This window comes from Hyaena hyaena, unplaced genomic scaffold, assembly GCF_003009895.1.
Source record: "Hyaena hyaena isolate Hyena2069 unplaced genomic scaffold, ASM300989v1 scaffold_103, whole genome shotgun sequence".
NCBI classification, from domain to species: domain Eukaryota; kingdom Metazoa; phylum Chordata; class Mammalia; order Carnivora; family Hyaenidae; genus Hyaena; species Hyaena hyaena.
Genome location: NW_024080735.1, coordinates 3,361,944 through 3,383,072, shown reverse-complemented (window position 1 = coordinate 3,383,072; position 21,129 = coordinate 3,361,944). Strand labels below are relative to the sequence as shown.

Sequence of the window (21,129 nt, the reverse complement as noted above, 5' to 3'; positions counted from 1 at the left end):
GAAGAAATGATGGTATAAGATACCATTTACAATAATAAAAACAAATATCTAGGATATAACAATGGCCAAGATTTACATGGAGTAACCCTTTTTACAACCCTTTTACAGAGTATGATAAAAAGGCCTGAAAAACAGACTATGTTCAGACATGGTATAACATATTTGTAAATATGTCCATTCTCTCTAGACCAATCTATAAACTCTATGAAATGCCAACCACAATCCTGTAGAATGTTTTGAGGAATTTGACACACTGCATAATCCACACGGAACTTCTGATTCTGATTGTGACCCACATATATCACCACCTCTGCTGCTGAGAACAACTGGACAATTTGATTAGACTGTAAATGTATCTGCAAGTGTAGAGCTATAAAATCGGTAAGGACACAGGGGCGATGATGAGTCAGAGAAGTAGGTTCGTTGAGCTATGAATCCCTAGCATTTAGCTCCGACCTTTCAGTTGGAGGCAGAGAAGTTAAAGAAAACTTTGAGAAACCTCTCAGTAGGGCAAACAGAAATCAGAGATTAGGTCTCAGTAAAGACGAGGACTCTGTTAATTTTCTAGGTATTTAATTGGGGTTCCTTAAAGGTTACACCCCTTAGATGGAAGGACAAACGGAAATGGGCCAGCCCCTCTAAGACGGAAACTCTGTTGTAACGACTCCTGGGTTGTGTTAAGGGGATCTGACCCTAGGGTAGAAAGAAAACGTACAGTGGTTTAAATTAAAACTCAGTAGTTTTCGTAGCAACCACAGAAAACTGAAGAGAGGATTAGTGGACTGGAAACCAGGTCAGTAGAAAATATCTGGGGTGAGGTATGGAAAGGAAAAAAAAAAGGACAGAAAATTAAAAAATAAATTAGGATTCCTATTAGACACAGTGAAAAACTTAACATGTATGTATTTATAGTTCCAGAAGGAGACAAGAGAGAAAATGGGACAGAAACAGTATCTGAAGAGATAATTTTTGAGAGCTTTTCAAAGCTATAGCTCAGAACAGAAATCTATACGTAGATTCAAGAATTCATCCGACTCCATGACGGGATAAATACTTCTCAGCACACAGTACACCCAGGCATATATAATAGTTAAACTAAGGAAAACCAAATATAAAGAGAAGTTTTTCATAACAGTTAGCAGAAGGAGGACATGTGATTTCCAAAAAGCAGTGAGACAGTTCACAAGGGAAATGATAGAAGTGGAAGGTAAATGGAAATGTTAAAACTGCTCAAAGAAGCAAACTTGTCAACCTGTGATTCCATACCCAACAAGAATATTTATTTTTAGATGAATGCAAAACTATAAAATGTTGAGAGCAATTAAAGAAGACCTAGACAAATTGAAGATCTGTACTCACAGGTTGGAAGATGTCTAATTGTTAAGATGACATTTCTCCCCGAATTGGTGTACAGCTTCAGTGTAATTCCTGTACAAACCCAAGCCACCTTTTGTGTAGAAATTGACAGATTGATTTTATGGGGCACCTGCGGGGGCACCTGCGGGGGGAGCTCAGTCAGTTGAGCATGTGACTTCAACTCAGGTCGTGATCTCACGGTTGGTGAGTTGGAGCCCTGTGTCGGGCTCTGTACTGAGAGTGTGGAGCCTGCTTGGATCCTCTGTCCCCCTCTCTCTCTGCTCCTCCCTCCATCATGCTCCCTCTCTCAGAAATAAACCTTTAAAAAAAAAAGAGATTGACAGGTTTATTTTAAATTTATGTAGAAATGCACAGGGCCCAGAATAATCAAAATGATTTTGGAAAGGAACAACGTGGGAGGACTCTCACTTCTGATTTTAGTACTGGTAATCAAGGCAGTGTGGTCCTGGCTTCCGGATCCCATACGGATCAATGGAATATAATTCAAAGCCCAGAAATAAACGTATACATCTACGGTCAGTTGATTCCTTCCTTCCTCTCCTTCCTTGTTTTTTTTTTTTTTTTTAAACTTTTATTTATTAAGTAATCTCTACCCCCAAGGTGGGGCTTGAACTCACGACCTCAAAATCACGAGTCACACACTCTGTTGACCAAGCCAGCCAGGCGCCCTTGGTCAGTTGATTTTTGACAGGGGTACCAAGAACATTCAAGGGTATTAAAAAAAAAAGTCTTTTCAACAAATGTTACAGGAGTCCCTGGAGATGCACAAGCAAAAGAATGAACCTGGACCTTACCTGACACAATCTGTAAAATGAACTCAAAATCGATCAGAGACTTAGACTAGACCGAAGACTCAAAACTCTGTAACTCCTAGAAGGAAACATACATATAGATTTTAGTGACCTTGGGTTGGGCAATGGTTTCTTAAGCATACACCAAAACCACAAGCTCCACAGAAAAGATAGATAAATTAGATTTCATCAAAATAAAAAATGTGCTTCTAAAAAATGCTACTGGGAAAGTGAAAAGCCAGTCCACAGAATGGGAGAAAATCTGATACAGGTCTAGTATAAAGAACGTTTACAACTCAGCAGTAAAAATGCAAATAACCTAACTAAAAATTGTCAAATGATTTCAATAGACGTTTCTCCAAAGAAGATAAATGAATGACCAGTAAGTGAGTGAAAAGATGCCCCACATTGTTAGTTGCTTGGGAAACACAAGTCAAAACTGCAGTGATCTACCACTTCTCGCCCACCAACATGGCTGTGATTAGAAAGACCGTAACAGGTGTTGGTGAGGATGTGGAGACATTGGAAGTCTTGTATGTTGCTGGTGGGAGTGTAAAATGTGCACCTGCTTTAGAAAACATGCATTCAGGGGTGCCTGGGTGGCTCAGTCAGTTACGTGACTGACTCTCGATTTCAGCTCAGGTCATGATCTCACGGTTCATGAGTTCGAGCCCCGCATCAGGCTCTGACAGCGCAGAGCCTGCCTGGGATCCTCTCTCTCCCACTCTCTGCCCCTTCCTGGCTGGCGCTCTCTCTCTCTCTCTCTCTCTCTCTCTCTCTCAAAATAAACATTAAAAAAGTTAAAAACACCCATTCAATCCAGCAATTCTATTCCTAGATACACACCCAAGAGGTCAGAATGCAAACACACCCACAAAACCCTGTATGTGAACGTGCATAGGAGCCTTAGTCAGAAGAGCCCAAACATGGGAGCCCAAATGTCTGTCAGCTAATGGGCGATACACATATCCACCCAATGGGCTATTATTCAGCCACAGGGACTGGAATACTGGTAGCAGCTACTACAGGAGTGAACTTTGAAATCACGCTGAGTAAAACTAATGAGATGCAAACAGCCCCATATTATATGATTCCATTTGTGTGAAATACCCAGAATAGGCAAATCCATAGAGACTGAAAGTAGGTTAATGGCTGTCAGGGGCTGATGGGAGGGGGGTGGGGCATGCTTGCTTCTGGGGGGGGGGGCGGTTTGGGGGAGTGATGAAAACATTCTGGCATTAGATAGTGGTGATGATGGTACACCTTTGTGATTATACTGAAAACTAGTGAATTGTACACTTTCATAGGGTGAATTGTATGGTATATGAATTACATCTCAATTTTTCATAAATGAAGGCAAAATAAAGATGTTTTAGACAGAGAACAGAAAATCTGTCCTCAGTAGACTTACACTAACGGAAATACTAAAGGGAATCTTAAGGCAGAAGGAAAATGATCCTAGATAAAGCCCGGAAGTATAGGAAGGGATGGAGAGCTTCAGAAAGGGTAAATGTGTCTTTTGATGACTGTTGTAAAACAGAATAATGCGTGATGGGGTATGCAGATGTGAACATTTAGGTTACATGACAGCGATACCCAGTGGCTAGGAGGTGGGGAAATGGATTTAATGTGTTCTAAGACCTAGTCATTGCCAGGGAGGTGCTACTGTAAATTGTAATCTTAGGATAGTCAGTGACCGAAAATATTGTAGTGGCTCAGTCGGTTGAGCGCTGACTTTGGCTCAGGTCATGATCTCACTGTCTGTGGGTTCGAGCCCTGCATCAGGCTCTGTGCTGACAGCTCAGAGCCTGGAGCCTGCTTCAGATTCTGTGTCTCCCTCTCTCTGTACCCCTCCCCCACTCTCAGTCTCTCTCTCTCTCTCTCTCTCTCAGCATTAAACAACGTCAAGAAGTAATTCTCCAACTGCATATAAAGAAAAAGATGCTAACAGATCATACCTGAGGAAAATAGACATGTAACCATTTAGCAGTTTTTTACTCACAGCACTTTTTTTAAAATTTTAATTAAAATATTTTTTTAAAATTTTAGTTTAGACAGAGTACGTGATGAGCGGGAGGGGGGAAGGGGGGAGAGAGAGAGAGATAGAGAATCTTAAGCAGGTTTCAAGTTCAGCTGGGAGCCCAACATGGGGCTTGATCCCACAGCTCTGGGACCGTGCCTGGAGCCAAAATTGAAACCAGGAGTCGGGCACTTAACCGACTGAGCCACGCAGGCGACCCACTCACAACACTTCTAATAGCAAATATGTGGTTTTCTTTTTCTTACATCATCCAGTTCTCCAAGTGTTTGGACACCAGCTGGATGTCCAGCGATTCGATTCTGACCCTGCCTACCTGGAGTTAGCAGCAGGTCCCACAAGTTAGAGCTCAGTCCCCCAAGACGCCACTGGGAAGTCCTGGGCCACGAGGACTTCTTCTCACCAGCCAGCTGTAAAAATTGGGGGTTTCCACCAGTCGAAAACAATGTGCTAGAAGGACTTTCCAGAGTATCACTGGTTTAGTATCAAAGGATACAGGAGGGGCGCCTGGGGGGCTCAGTCAGTTAAGTGTCCTGTTTCAGCTCAGGTCATGATCTCAACAGTCTGTGAGTTCAAGCCCCGTGTCGGGCTCTGTGCTGACAGCTCAGAGCCTGGAGCCTGCTTCAGATTCTGTGTCCCCCCCTCTCTCTCTCTGACCCTCCTCTAATCCCCCCTCAATAAAATAATAAAAACATGTAAAAAAGTGTAAAGGATACAGGGACAGCTAAGTGGAAGAGAGGCACAGGGTTAGGTGTGGAGGAGGCGTGTGGCACCTCCGTGCCCTGTCTGTGCGCCACTCTCCCGGCACCTCGACGTGTTCAGCAACCCGGAAGCTCCCAGAACCCCATCATTTAGGGGGTTTTGAGAAGACTACGTTACATAGGCATGATTGATGAAATCATTGGCCGTCAACAACTCAGCCTCCAGCACCTGCCCCCTTCTCTGGAGGTTGGGGCTGGGGCTGAAACTTAAAAGCTTTTAATCCCCTTTTAGTTCGTCTTCCTGGCCACCAGCCCCTGTACGGAAGCTACCAAGGGACCCCAGCCACCAGTCAGCTCATTAACATACAGAAGACAGCCCACTCTCTCCACAGATTCCAGAGGTTTAGGAACTGTGTACCAGGAACTAAGGACAGACACCAAATGTTCAATATTTACCACATCGATTATAGCTTTGTATCGCTCAAGTAATGGCTTTTTATGTATATAGAGCAAAATTGGACAGAACTCAAAGGACACACATATGAATTTCATAGTAGGAGATTTTTAAAAAATGTTAATTTAAACATTAGACAGAAGAGGGGGAGAGACAGAGACAGCACGAGCAGTGAGGGGGGTGGGCAGAGAGAGAGGAGACACAGAATCCGAAGTCCGATGCAGGGCTTGAGCTCTTGAACGGGAGATCATGACCTGAGCTGCCGCCTGACACTTCAGCTGACACTCCTCCATAGGAGGAGATCTTAACACACCGATTTACTGATGGGACATGTTGACAAGTTGACAATGGTTAGTAAGGAACAAAAGATGTGAATGACAAACTCAGCCCAGTTGATGATGAGCACAACACTCCGCAACTGAGCATCCTTTTTCCCTGCTGGGGCGCACGGACACCGTGGTGCATAGACGTGCAGTTCATGTCCCTTTGTATGGACCTTGCGTCCTGTGACCATTGTCATCCACCTCCTAGGTCCGGCTTCCTGTTTGATGATTCCCCTTTGATGACGGCGAGGCCTTATTTCCTAGCTCCTCCGGCTTTCCAGGTCCCAAACTGCCAGTTCAGTCTCCAGGGTTTGGCAGGAAGCTCCGGGATGCCAGCGGCCATGCTTGCTTTCCCTGCAGTTTCTTAGAGGAGCTTAGTCCCGAGGCCACGCCCACTTCTTTCATCCCACCTCTGAAATGCGTTCAAGGTTGTTTGCATGGTTTCTTACATCTGGGATGTTCAGGAAGCTCCTTTGAGCTGTGTCACCTTCCATACCACCTGGAATAGAAGGGCTGCTTTTCTATATAAGATTCAATTTGTCTACTGTTTTCATTGGGGCGATAAAAATTTATAGATTAATTAAAGGAGAATTGGTCCCTAATCCTCTTTGGGATTATAATATGATTTATAATTTCAGAGAAGAAAGATGGGTCATTTTTATACACTTTTTGTTCATTTCTTATTCTGTTAATACTGGGTTTTGTTTCTTTGGTTCTACTGGTGGCATATTTTCTGCTATTTCCTCTTTTTTCTTGAAGTATGGAAGCTGTTTATATATACTACTTTATTTGTGTTACATTTGTTACCAGCTACTTTACCAGATTACCTTGTTTCTTATAGTTTCCTGTTCATTTATTATTTTGTTCTTTTTTTTAAAATTAAAAAAAATTATGTCTTTTATTTTGAGAGAAAGAGACAGAGCACAAGCTGGGGAGGGGCAGAGAGAGAGGAGACACAGAATCCGAAGCAGCTCCAGGCTCTGAGCTGTCAGCACAGAGCCCGACACGGGGCTTGAACCCACAGATTGTGAGATCATGACCTGAGCCAAAGTCAGATGCTCAACCGACTGAACCACCCAGGTGCCCCTGTTTTATTCCCATTTAAGTATACAGTTATATCTTCCACCAGAAATAATAAAATGTGCAGTTACACTGGTGATTTCCATGTGAGCTCTCTTTACCCTGTAAGCTCCTTGATTTTGGTCTTTAACTGTCTACGTAATTTGCTAGTAACTGTGCATTAATTTTCTTCTGCAGTGAAGTGTGGGCCATGTTTCTCCATTCTTGTCTATGTAACCCCGTTTTACTCATCCTAGATCTTAGAAATTCTTTAAAGTATTTCATCAGCTGATGTTGCTCTTTCTAATGTTGTTACAGTTTTATTTCTTTTGACAACTTACATTTTCTGTCATTTTGTGAGCTCCAGGGTGGGGATGAAATAAAGGAGAATCCCTCATTCCCCATCTGAGAAATACTATCAAAGTATTAACTTTAGAAAGAAAACATTAGTGGGGCGCCTGGGTGGCGCAGTCAGTTAAGCACCAACTCTTGATTTCAGCTCAGGTCATGATCTCATGGTTTGTGAGTTGGAGCCCTGAGTCAGACTCTACACTGACAGTGTGGAACCTGCTTGGGAGTCAGTCTGTCTGTCTCTCTGTCTGTCTCTCTCTGCCCCTCCTCACACATGACTTCCCCCCAAAATAAACAAACTTAAAAAAAAAACATTAACCAAAGTCTGTGTTCCTGGCTCATATCTTTTCAATAACTGAATATTATTTGGCTAATCGTCACAGGTGAGGTTCTTTATATTACCCTTGAGTGCTTCCATTAAAAAATTTTTTTATTTAATTATTTTAAATTATTTAATTTTTGAAAGGGAGACAGAGCATGAGCGAGCAAGGGGCAGACAGAGAGGGAGACACAGAATCCAAAGCAGGCTCCAGGCTCTGAGCTGTCAGCACAGAGCCCGACACAGCGCCCAAACCCACAAATCATGAGATCATGACCTGAGCCAAGGTCGGGCACCCAACCGACTGAGCCACCCAGGCGCCCCAGGTGCTTCCGTTTTTTAGGAACCCCAAATCCTCCCTGTTCCTGCTTCTGTGTATCATTCGCGAATGTCTCCAGTCCCAGTACTGTAGATCGTGGGTGTGCTTGGTACTTTTGATTTCTGGGCTATAAGGTAGTGGCACCTGTACAGGGAGGGGAGTTTCTACTTCCTGTCTTCTCTCTGCCTCTGAGTTTTAACCAGTACATTGGAGCCAAGGCAGGTTCAGAGTAATCCAGATCCCCTATTAAAAGGGATTCGGACATGAGCTTGGAGCCAAACTAGAGACTTCCAGCTACCTTCCCCCAAATGTAACTCTTGGATCCTGAAATAGACTCAATGTTTGTCCAGGTAGTTAAACTGATGTTTCCAGTGCACCTTACAGACTCATTTGCTAGCAGAACACTGAGCGATGAGATACGAGCCTTCCGGCCTCTAGCTAGAGAGCAAGTCTGGAGTCTGAATCCACCTGAGTTGTGATTTGGACAGAAGGGGAGGGGAACTAACTCATCTTTGTTTTTCACCAGTTGCCTCTCAACTCCAGGAGAGATGATAGAGCCTTTCTTGCTTTTGGGGTAGAAAGCATTCCACTTCCATTCACTCAGACTTGAGCACTCGAAAGAAAAAGTAGCAGGGTAAATTTTACAGGATAAGGAAGTAGAGGCTAGCAACTTGGCCCGTACACGCCTCTCTTTTGATACCCTTCCTCCAGATACTTCGAAATGACTAATGCATTATATTTAAGGCCACCTTTAATGGATAGTGTGCTTTCAGAGAAAACAGAGGTCCTTCCTGTCGAACAAAACACATTTCCTTATCGCCTATTGCTTCTTTGAGATCAGTCCATATTTGGAAGTCAGAGAAGGACTGGATGGCAGAATGCAGTCCACAGAGGAGCGGAATGGGAGAATGAACTTAGTGGGTGGGATGTGCTTATAAAAAGGGGAATAAAGATGTCAGATACCTTCATCTTTCTCACGGGGAAGCTGACAGCCCCTGTACAGTTGCTTCCTGACACCTAGAACTTTCTTCTTTCTGGGCTTCATGTTTGTCTTCTCTGGATGACCACAAGTGAGGGCAGGGGTCGAATTTCTTGATTCATTATCCTGAGTACCCAGCACCGTGCTTTTGAAGATAATAATCATCCTTATTCGATTAAAAGCAGAAAAATGAAGTTCTTTCTTCTTTCATGCTTCTCTGTTTTGACTAATGAAAATCATACTTATTAGTCATGTGCTGTCATCCCAATACCTTTTGTGCCTCTGGTTAGAGCCACCGTCTCCTTAGCAAGAGGAAAAAGGCACGTGGCATTGAGATCTGCTTCTAAACTTTTTGGGCATTTCTTTCTAATGTTGTTTCTCTTCATGGATAGTTAAACTGGGATTTTTTTTCATTATATTGAAGTTCATTTTTTTTTTTAGTTCATGGAGCAGGTGGGAATTTTGTGACTGGATATAGAGTGGTTGGGGAGCGAGCCGAGGATGGGAAGGTCACTTGAATGTGAGTGATTGTGCTGTGCTACGGAGCTCCACTCTGTAGGAATGAGGGGCTGTCAAAGGGTGGTAAGTGGAGTAGTGAGAGTCAGCAGGGAAAAGGATAGTCCTGGTGATGGTGCTGAGGAAGAATTGGAGAGAGAAGAGTCCAGAGACACGGAGAGCCTGGATTTGCCCTCTCCGGTCCCACATCTGATGAATCACCAACTTTCATATTCTCAGTATTTCTTGAATTTCTTCCTCTCTTCCCCCAGTCGGGACGTCGGTATCTTTCACCTCAGCCATGGCTGTAATCTTTTTCTTTCCCTGCCTCAGAACCATTCTCCATCGAGCTGTGAACATGATCAAGCTAATCCCAGCTCTGGAGAGTGGTTCTCTGTTATTCGTATTTTAAGGTTCTGGTTGATTAACGCAGCACATGAGCTCTTCCCTTATTTGGATCCCTCACCCTTATTTCTTGCTCCTCCCTGCTGGAAGGAAAACCTTGCCTAGGAAGGAAAATGGCTTCTTGTCCCCAAACATCTCACCTCTGTCCCCCACACAGATTATTTCTGGCTTCTTGTCTCCAAATATCTCACCTCTGTCCCGCACACAGATTATTTCTGGCTTCTGTGCCTTGCTCATCTGTACCCACTTCACAAAACCCCCTCCCTCCGATCAGACCCTTTGGTCCCCTTTTCTGGGGTGTGTTGTGGGACACAGGCGTCAGTCACCTCTTCCAATGAACTTTAACATGTATTCGCATATCAACTCTCTTCCCTACTCTCCCCTTCTGGGTCAGGAATCTGTCTTCTGTGCTTTCATGTAGGACCTTGTTTTTACCTTTTCCGAGTTGTGCTGTGATTGTTCTGGTATGTTCCCACATTGAACTGTGAGATTTTTGAGGGCAAGAGCTCTTTTTTTTACCTTTGTATTCTTGGCAGTAAGCATCATGTCTGGCATATAGTCAGGTGGTCAAAAAGGATCTGATTTATCATTTTCTAGATGAGATAATGAGGCAGGGGGTGGTGGTGGTGGTGGTGGTGAACCAGGCCGGTGGTGGTGGGAGAGAAGGGTGGGTAGGAGAGACAGATCGGAAAGAAGTCACATGGATGGCAGAGACGAGTTACGGGTGGAAGTCATGAATGATTTGGGTGTGCGCCTTAGTAAATGAGCCTGGTATATGGGTTTTTGACTTGTTAAATTTAAGATCTTTGCTGAGCATTTAGAGATGACTAGTAGGCACCTAGAAATACGGGTATAGATATTAGGAGATCAGGATTTAAGAGACATGAGCACATAGGTGTTAGCTGGGGCATTTGGAGCAGTTATACGGTCAGGAAGGGGAGGGGACAGGAAAAGATGGAGTAGGGGTCCTGGGGGAGCATTGACCGAGTAAAAGAAAAAGGAGAGTGTACTGATGGTCAACAGTGATGAAGAAAGGGGGAAACAGATGAGAATTGAGAATATATTGTATTTGCAAAGTAGAAGATCATTATTGATCTTTGAGAGAATAATTTGGGACCAGTGGAGTGAAATAGAAACTCGGCTGAAATTAGTGATTGAAAGAGGCTGAGAAGCAGATAAACGGTGAGCAAGTGAGGAAGCAAGCACATGCTCCTCTATAAAAATGTGCTTTGTGGAGAAATGGTGCCTTCTGGAAAAGGGGTGTGGTATCAGCTTCTTGAGGGGAAGGTAGTTTGGCAGTAAGTTTCTTGTTTCATTTTCTTGGTTTTGGATGGGAGAGGGTCTTGGAAATGTTTATCCATTGCTATTCAGGAAGCAGAAGAAAGGGGCTTGAAGTCTGGAAAGAAAGTTTCACCAGAACAAGGTTAAGAAGGAAGAGAAGGTCTGGGGATCAAGACCTCAGATGGTACTGTGAGCCTCGAAAGTGGTGGGGACATGTCTTTCCTGGCTTCAAAAGGAAGAGGAGTCAGGATACGTGGAAATGTGGATACACACAGAGGCGGCGCGAGGGGATGTGAAGGGTCTGTGTCCTGTGAAGTCGGCCGCCAGGCCATTAAGCGTGGGACGAAGGGCGGACGGCCCAGACAGGAAGGGCGGGGCGGGCGGCACGGGGTATTGTATAGGACCGGGAGAGGGCAGGGAAGTAGTGGGGATGCAGGTAGATTTCAGGGCCCGGTTGAGGTTGAGCTTGGGAAAACCAGAAAGCAATAATAAAAACACTTCAGTAGTTGTTTTTTGTTTTTTGTTTTTTTTTCAAAAAAAGTGGCTGAGAAAAGGACGGCACTAGAGAATTCCTTACACGTCCGCCCGGGATGAAGTGAGGCCGATCGCTGAAGACAGCAGTACGGGGGCGGAGATGTCCTGCCCGGGCTGGGCTGGCGCAGCTTGGACCCCAGAGTCAGCCCACAGGACCTAGTACGCGACTGATGAGATTTGAGATTCGGCGTGAGAAGGGCCTTTGTGTTTCCCTTTCTTTTTTCGTACCCTCTTGCTCCATATGAATATCAGACTATGTCAAATGTAACAGATTGTAGATAATTGACTCTCTTTTAAGGTAGTGAATTTTAAATATTGGCTGGATTATGAGCTCTTAACTGCAGAGTTACTCGTCCCTGATTAGAATAGCTCTGGTGGCCTCACCAGTCGCGGGACACAGTGAGGAGCGAGACGGAGAACTGCACGCCGGCAGAGCCTGTGTCTGCTGTGATCGTTAGTTCCTGCCCGACTTAACACTGGATTTTCATTTCTGCTTCAGGAAGACCTTGAACTTACACCCTGGGTGTTGCCAGTCCCCAGTGCCTGGTGGCTCGCCACCCCCGCCTGCGCCAGCCTTTACTCTGGCAGCTTCAAGGCTTCTTGTGAAACTGCCTCCGGTGTCATTTGCTCGCTTCCTCTGCCGACCGTCACTAGGCCCTGGCGCGTCTGCGTGGCCTAGGCCGAGGCTGAATGTAGGGGTGCGTGTGAGCCGTTCATCCTTCCTGAAACGTTCTTGTGTCCCCGGCTCTCCTGGGATTCAAGGGGGAGTCAAAGAAGTTGGGGGCCTACTGCACAGTTCACTTCCGACAGCCTCTGCGCAGGCAGGGCCAGTCTTGCGTCTGCAGGGGTGTGGTGGTACGGGCATGCCGCGTTGATGTGGCCTGTGTCCGTTCGGATCAGTTGATGCCCAGGCTGTTCTGACTTCTAAATGTTCTCACTGTGGCTACTGTGTATGTGAATTGTGTCTCCATAGAGAGCGTACCTCTAGCTGTTAGTAAACGCTGGTTTGCTTGTTAAAGAGACTTAATTTTTGTTGTTTGTCCCAGTAAATATTTTGAACACAAACTGATCACCAACAGAAGAACAGCATAGGTACCAAATACACTGATTTCCATACATATTAACGGTGATCACCCTTAACGTGTCCGTAGGCGTCAAGGTTAGCGGCGTGATGCGTGGGAGGGTGTTCGGGGCCTATGGAGCTGCTCAGGACTTCAGTCTAGAGAGCACTACCTCTGTAATCAGGCAGGGAGCATGGTCGACCCTGCGGTACAGCGCTGTAGGGCCGGGGGGCCTGCCTGTGATGTGCAGTGTGCCAGTGCCAGGCACACGGGCAGCCTGCCCTGAGTAAGAGTGGCTTTGTCATTATTGTTAACAGTGAGTGATGGTAGATGCTGTACCTCGGAGGTAAGGAGACGAAGACACGAGGCAGTAAATTGTCAACAGGCAGCATCAGGCAGGAGGTGACAGCCAGGCTGTGAGGTCGAGACTGGAGAAGCGTGGGTTCTGCCCCGAGAGCAGCATGGGCCGGAATCGTCCCCCCCACGGTTCGCCTCAGTCACGCTGTTGCATATCCGACATGAGGCCTTGTTTTCATTCGCGTGTGAGTGTCAGTTGAGTGGTGTACTCGAAGCTGCCAGTATCGATGCCCAGCAACTTCCTACGTACAGATACCCACACGGTGACAGATATCCCTCATTCACCCATCCGGTACTTACGAGTACCTGTCGATCCCCAAGGCTGGGCACATGCCAGTGAGCAGATGGGGGGAACGGCTTACGAGTACCTGTCGATCCCCAAGGCCGGGCACATGCCAGTGAGCAGACGGGAACGAGCCCCTGGCATCATAGACCTTGTGTTCTAGCGAGTGAGGCACGTGGTCAAATGCGGAAAAATGTACAGTCTGTTCAATGAGAGCAAAGGGCAGAGGGAGGCAAGAGGTGATACAGTGTGATAGGGCAGTGACAGTTCAGGAAGCGATACTTGTCAGTGACTTTGGGACTGAACCGGGTGACCAGAACGTGTGGCACAGAGCGAGCTAGGGACAGCGTGTGGGACATGGGAGGCTGGAAGACTGGAATACGTTGGCCTGAGAAGTTACAGTAGGTTGACTGTCACCTGGAGAGTGATGGGAAACCGTGATGGGTGAAACAGCAAAGGAGTGTCATGATCTGTGCTGTGGCGACACAGGACCCCTCTGACTGCCGGGTGGAGGAGAGATCGTGGGGCTTCAGGGCAGAACTGGAGAGGTGGGGGGACCTTCTGGGCAGGACGCAGCGGCGGGTTGAATGGGGGGGGGGCCAGGGAGGCATGGTGAGCTCTGGGTTTACCGAACGCAGACGAGTTTGGAGCACTGCCTGGGAACTGGTACTCGGGTATTGAAATTCTGTTTAATTTCAGAGAGTGACAGATCCCGTGTTATGTGTTGTGGCAGTAAGTGCAGAGACGAACGCTGTGTTTAAGAACTCATTCATTCATTGACATCTGACACCTACTGATGTTTTTCTGTATTTGCTGTTTTTCTAACCTCGGAGTGCTTTACATAGGAAGCCTTTAAAGAGACCTCTCTGTTGTTTTTAAGAATAACATCTTTGGGGGGTGCCTGGGTGGCTCAGTCGGTTGAGTGTCCAACTTCGGCTCAGGTCGTAATCTCACAGTTCGTGGGTTTGAGCCCCGTGTTGGGCTCTGTGCTGACAGCTCAGAGCCTGGAGCCTGCTTCAGATCCTGTGTCTCCCTTTTTCTCTGCCCTTCCCCTGCTCATGATCTGTCTCTCAAAAATAAATAAACATTAAAAAAAAAATAACATCTTTGTTCTGTGTTAAATTTATAGTCCTCTAGTCCATACTAAATGTAGTTTTAATTTTAAAAAAAATTTTTTAAACATTCATTCATTTTTGAGAGACGGAGCATGAGCAAGGAAGGGGCAGAGAGAGAGAGAGGGAGACACAATCTGAAGCAGGCTCCAGGCTCTGAGCTGTCAGCACAGAACCCGACACGGGGCTCAAACCCATGAACTGTGAGATCATGACCTGAGCTGAAGTCAAACGCTTAACTGACTGAGCCACCCAGGTGCCCCAGTATAGTTTTCATTTTGATCAGATTGAGTAAGAAAGGACATTTTAACATACTCCCCCCTTGCATGTCAGTTAGCTTTGGTTCTTGGAAATCTAGACCCCGAAGTTAGAGTCCTGGGAGAGTGATCTTGCTCTGTTTTCTGCTGCTGCTGTGAGCAGGGGAATGGTGTATGGTATTAGAGCGGGAAATCAGGAGGGGTCTTATTCTGTGTTGTCCCTGCATCAGCTTCGTAGACTTATCTCCATTATGTCATCAGTTTGATAATTCAGGAATATTTCCTGAACTGACATTTTTTATTTCCCTCCATCCCACCCCATTCCTGAGAAGATTTGGGGCAGCCCCTGAGGCTGTTGTGGGGTGATGTTAAGAACGCACTTCTCCTGCAGCAGCCCTGCACCCCCGAGCATCTCCCAGATGTGCCCAGATGTGCGGGTGGCTCTCATTTGGGCCCTTACCAGTCACGCGACAGCACCTCAGTAATTGGTAGGCATTTTGTGACCAAGGGGAAGTGTGGCATTTCACGCTCTCCCGTTCCGTGCTTCAAATTTTGTATGTTCCATACAGAAAATGCAGAAAGGGGAGTAGAAATCCTCTCACCTAGAAATACCTGATTTTTAAATATTTTGGTGCCTGTCTTTCTCTACATTCGTATGGCATAGAAATTTATAGATATGATTTTGTGTATATACAGAAAAAATGTGCAAACTTTAATAAACTTCTTTCAAGCAGTATAGTCTGTATTTTTGCCTTTTAGATAATATTTTTTAATAATATTTTAAAAATCTTTTAATGTTTGTTTATTTTTGAGAGAGAGAGCATGAGCATGGAAGGGATAGAGAAAGAGGGAGACCCAGAATCTGAGACAGGCTCCAGGCACTGAGCTGTCAGCACAGAGCCTGACACAGGGCTGGAACCCATGAACCATGAAGTCATGACCTGAGCTGAAGTCAGAGGCTTAACTTACTAAGCCACCAAGGCGCCCCTCTTTAATATTTTTAAAATATAAATAATTTTCTATTGTTCTGAGACAGGCTCCAGGCACTGAGCTGTCAGCACAGAGCCCAACATGCTGGGGTTTGAACCCATGAACCATGAAGTCATGACCTGAGCTGAAGTCAGAGGCTTAACTTACTAAGCCACCAAGGCGCCCCTCTTTAATATTTTTAAAATATGAATAATTTTCTATTGTTCTGTGATGTATTTAGTAAATTTCATCTTTCAGAATACTTAAGTGATCCCCAATAGAGTACTGTCGGAAACCACACTATAGTAAATATAGTAAATATTGTGACTTCATTTTTATTTGTGTATATGTATATATAATGTATAGTATGTATATATTTTAACTTTTTTAATGTTATTTTTTAGAGAGAAAGAGAGAGACAATGTATGAGCAGGAGAGGGGCAGAGAGAGAGCAAGACACAGAATCTGAGGCAGGCTCCAGACTCCTGGCTGTCAGCACAGAACCTGATGCTTTTTTATTTTTGAGAGAGAGAGAGAGAGACAAAGACAGAAAGAGAGCATGAATATGGGAGGGGCTTGAACTCACAAACCACGAGACCATGATCTGAGCCAAAGTCGGACGCTTAACCAACTGAGCCACCCAGGCGCCCCACATTTATTTTCTTTCACTTGAGGCTCTTTCTAGCTATACTTCTATGTGCCGTGGGTATAAAGTTATAAGTTGAAGAGGCTGGAATTTCTTATTTCATCATTAAAGAAATTAAATAACTTGGGATGTGTAACGTCAGCTACACATTAGGTAGGGGTAAAGCAGACGATGGTGAAGGGATTGGGCTGTCCCGTGCTTAGTGCAGTGCCTGACACAGAATAAGAGTTGGTGTTGGCTGAGCACTAGTAAGTTATAAGGACTTTATGCTTGTATTAATGATTTTCCTCTTACCGCAGTTCTGTAGGGCAAGTACTCTTAGCGCGTGTGCGTTAGTATAGTAGCTGTTATGCGGAGGAGAAAATCGAAATCCTGGGAGGTTATCCGCCCAGAGCTGCACAGCTGGTGACAGAGCCAGGACCCAGGTGAGGTGGCCTGCCTGCAGCACGCGTGCCGTCGCGGCCACGCCGAGCGGCCTCCCGAGATGCTCGCCCAGTGCTCGCGTGCTTAGTGAGGGCTGATCCCGCACAGCTCTATAACCCACAGCTGGTTTGGGTTCCAGGATTTTTTGTATTTGAGGAAGATCATTAAGTGCTTAAGCTATATTTTATACGGGTGCCCTGTGGGGGTTTGAAACAGCACCTCAAAAGCAGGTGCTTTAGTGTTTCTGCAGTGAAGCATGTTTGTCTTTATACTAAATGAGATTAAAAAAACAAAACCCAAAAACCTATAATCAGCCTGATGTCAGTACCTGCTGCCAAATGCCTTGTGAAAACCTTGCGGCTTTAGAACTGCGAGCAGAGGATTGTGGACCCGCATAAAACGCTTAGAAGAGAACTGGCATTAGAACATGCTCAGATACTACGGCTATTCTTCTTCCCAGTGATCACCAGAAACTTCTGTACTCAAACCCAGACCTGGTGAGGCACACGGAGCTAGGCGACGTGAGGAGGGGGAATCTTAGGTGTTACAGTCTTTCAGCCATTCTTCCCTCATTCAGAAGAAGGACGGCTTAAGTGTCCTTCCCTGTCCTGAATGTAAGTGTGTCGAACTCAGTGTCCCTGTCTTTCTGTCTGTCTGCACTCCTAACGTGTAATTTGAATCTACGGAGCAGCTAAACTTGTTCCCAGCCTTTCAGAGGTTTTGGTGAAACAATATTTCAGGTTTTTCCTTGCTGTTTATGATAGTGTCCTTTATTGTTTCCCCATTTTTATTGAGATATTATTGACCTATAATGTGGTGGAGTTTAAGGTGTCCTAAGTAATGAATCGATACGTGTATATGTTGCAAAATGATTACCACAGGACGGTTGATATCACCTCACATAATTACCTTTTTTGTCCCTCTGCCACGAGAACATTTAAGATCTTTTCTCTTTGCAGGGGCGCCTGGGTGGCTTAGTCGGTTAAGCGTCCGACTTTCGCTTAGGTCATGATCTCTCGGTTCGTGGGTTCGAGCCCCGCGTCGGGCTCTGTGCTGACTGCCAGCTCAGAGCCTGGAGCCTGTTTCAGTCTGTGACTCCCTCTCTCTCTGACCCTCCCCTGTTCATGCTGTCTCTCTCTCTCTCTCTCTCTCTCTCTCTCCCCTAGAAATAAATAAAAAAAAAAACGTTTAAAAAAAAAAAGATCTTTTCTCTTTGCAGCTTTCAGGTATGTAGTACAACACTGTTAACTGTCGTGCTGGACAGCGCGTGCCCAGACCGTTTTCATCCTGTAACTGGAACTTCGTAGCCTTGGACCAACGTCTCCCTGTCTCTCCCAGCCCTGGCTGCCCTCACTCTGTTCTCTGTTTTCATGCGTTTGACTTTTTTAGGTTCCACGTATAAATGAGATCACATGGGATTTGTTTTCTATGTCTGGCTTATTTCACTTAGCACAATGCCCTCCAGGTTCATGGTCCATCCATGTTGTCATAAAAGCAGGATTTCCTTCTTTTTTATGGCTGGATAATATCCCATTATACGTGTACACCATTTTTTTTTTTTTAATCTCTTCATCTACTGATGGACATTTAGATTGTTTCTGTGTCACTGACAGTCCCCTTTTTTGAAGCATGAATCAGTGGGAGAGCAATTTCACTGACCCATCATTTTTGCAGATGTGACCAGAAATGACTAAAGACTAAAGTGCTTGCACTTGAAATTGAGATGTTTCTCTTCTTTCCTACTGTTATCATTGGTGAAAAACTCTAATCACAAGTCATTGTAACCATTTATGACAATAACCAAGAAAAGTTCTTGCTTACGTTGTATTGTGGTATTCTGCAGTGATTTTAACTCTGTGGTCATGTTACTTTTATTGCAGTCCAATCCAGATACAGATTTGTTAAGTGCTCCTAATATGTCCATTTGCTATTAAGACTTTAAAATTCTGACACTCGAGTTTAAACCTATTCTCTATCCTTGGAAATATCCTTTCGAACTATTTGAAGAGATGCTGTGTAAAGTTTGTTCTCTCCTTCTGCATATGAGGGCAGTGTTTGTCTTTGTCTTCCCAGCCCCCAGTGACTGGAAAGCAACCTTGGTCTCATCTTACGTAGTTGAGTGTCAGCCCTTGAGCATCCCCAGGGAGAGGGAGAAAGATGGGGGTTGTAGTATAGCAGTAAGAATATGGGGTGTGAAAAATAGTCTCATTTTCAGTTGACTTTGTATTATTTGATTCCCACGAAACGGACTTGTGTTGGCAGCAGGCCTTCTCTGTAGCATCATGTTGGAACCTGGCGTGTGGTATTCAACAAGCTCTAGGTATTTCAGCGTTGTATGTTCTGGTCAATTTCCTAGTGATAGTAGATGTTGAGTTTAAATTCTAGAGCAGAAAACTTGTAAAGGGGGATGTAATAAACAATCAGTTGATACGATGTAAAAAATAACACTTGTTTGGCCCACGTTGACTAATGTAACTTTTTCAACTGACAGTATTATTTGATTTAGGATCTTGGGATATGAACTGCCATGGAAATCATTGATAATTTTGTTATTTTTTAACAGAGAGGAAAATGGATGACTGAAAACATTTTTATTTGTCATATTTTAAAAGTTGTATTTTCTCTTCTAGGTTGCTGTAGTGAAACTAAAAAATGCAGATAAGGTATTTGCCATGAAAATATTGAATAAATGGGAAATGCTGAAAAGAGCTGAGGTAAGATTCTAATTATTGGAATGTTTAAATGATGTTTTAGAAATCAGTTTAGAGATTCATGAAATTGGAGAGATCAATAGATCCTTAAATCATTTAGTAATGTATCTGCAGGGCCATTATTTTTAAGGTAACAAGTTCAACAATTTATGGTGGTGATAGTGATGCTAATTTCATATTGTCTGAAAACCAAATGTAATGTGGGGCTTAAACGTTCATGTGAAAAGGGTGTTTGGGAACCTGTTTCTTTTATAGGAAAAAATTTTGTAGTGCTTGAGTTCCAGCTTGATGTAACTTGTTTATATTCTCTATGTATCTATGTTCTGCTCAAAGCAGAAGTGAGCAGGAGCTTTGAAAGTGCCCTGTAAGAGTTCTGTTATTGATTATACAATTCAGTTTGTGTTTTTTACATTATTAGAGGATGGTAGTAGAATCTGCTGTTGCAAGAATTGCCATTGTTTCTGTGCTGGTCCTTGACACAAGGGAAGGATCAGCTGGAGTGAGGTTGCAGATACCTCATGGCTGGTATGGTGTGGTCAGAACTGATGTAACACACAGGTCTTGGGGGGAGGGTTGTGGAGTCTCCTGCCGTGTTCTACCCTGGTGAGGGTCTGGAGGGGGCTGGGCCCTCAGGGGCTTCCAGGAAGCAGAACTTACTGGTGATGCAAGTATTTTAGTATTTCAACTTGTGGGAGGACCATACTGCTGAGCAGGCTGAATATTAGCTCTGGAGCCCAGTAAGATTTCTCTCACGAGAAATAGCGTTTGGAAATCTTTACGTACCAGGACTTGTAGCAGCCTGGGAAACACCAAACATACGGAGGGAAGCAAAGAACGTTGCCCTGCTGGAAGATGGGACGTAGTGAAATACTTCATTAGCTGTTTCCTTTGGGAAGTTTGAGGAATGTAACCAAACACGAAGGAGAAACTAACAGTCATTTATATCCAGTCACCTAGAATTAATCACTGACATTCAGGGGAAGTTTCTGCCTTTAGTCTTAATTTCTATGTGTCTCCTGGGGAAAAAAAAAAACCCTACAGAAATGAAATAGAAATATATTATCACTAAAACAAACACTAGCACGTTACAGACAAAGCTGAGGTCCTCTTTGACCACACCCTGCCCCGCACCGCCCCCTCTCCTGTTGAGAAAAGCATTTGGAGACTTTTGTCACTTTCTGGCGTACGCGCCAGTGTCCACTGTATTCAGTAACTTCAGTCTGCGCTTTTGAATCTGCTTCCTGACACCGACTCGCCTTACGGTCACTGGTCAGACTTGCCAGGTGGGAAACACTGAGCTTGAATGAGGACGTTCTTCTGAGATGGGGACTGATGGGAGGGAAAGGGGGTGAACTGTCACTTTCAGGGAGAAGCCAAGCTGTCCAGCAGGGAGCTGTGGAGCAGAAACGGTTCCTTGGAGCCCCGTGTGAGGCCAGAGGACTGACCTTTTTGTATGTGCCGCGTTCGATCACTGAGGACGGGCCGTCCCCGGAAGGACGTGGCCTTGGGAACAGTAGAGTTCCTGCCGCCGAAGAAGCTGGTGGCGTTGTCAGCGGCGGGAGCGACGGATCTTACTAGTAAGAAATAGTAAACAAGCATGTTCTCATTGTTTCCAGGAAATCGTAATTGTGGGAAGGTTAGTGTTTCAGCCTTGGAGTTGTTAAAAATGGAGTTAAAGGCTGCACTGCTTTCTTTGAAGTCGGTGTGCCGGGCAAGATGGAATAGGCGTACTTCTTCCTATCCCTCCCATTAAGTACAGCCTCCGAGGCCCTGGACATTGCATATAAAACATGTATAAGAAGACACTGCAAGGCAGAGAGAAGGAGGTGGGCCGTGGGGCCTGAGGAACAGCACTTACTCTGTGAAGTCAGTAATATTCGGACA

General features: G+C 44.9%; 1 protein-coding gene across 8 annotated transcripts in view; it reads left to right on the top strand.

Annotated features, from left to right (window-relative positions):
- The window catches only part of CDC42BPA (CDC42 binding protein kinase alpha), a 292,087-nt gene that overhangs the window by 82,219 nt on the left and 188,739 nt on the right, over positions 1 to 21,129 (top strand). For all 8 annotated transcript variants that reach the window (XM_039235880.1, XM_039235877.1, XM_039235878.1 and 5 more), the window contains exon 3: positions 19,165 to 19,248. In XM_039235880.1, coding sequence (XP_039091811.1) covers positions 19,165 to 19,248 — 84 coding nt within the window. The remainder of the gene's footprint in view (positions 1 to 19,164; positions 19,249 to 21,129) is intronic.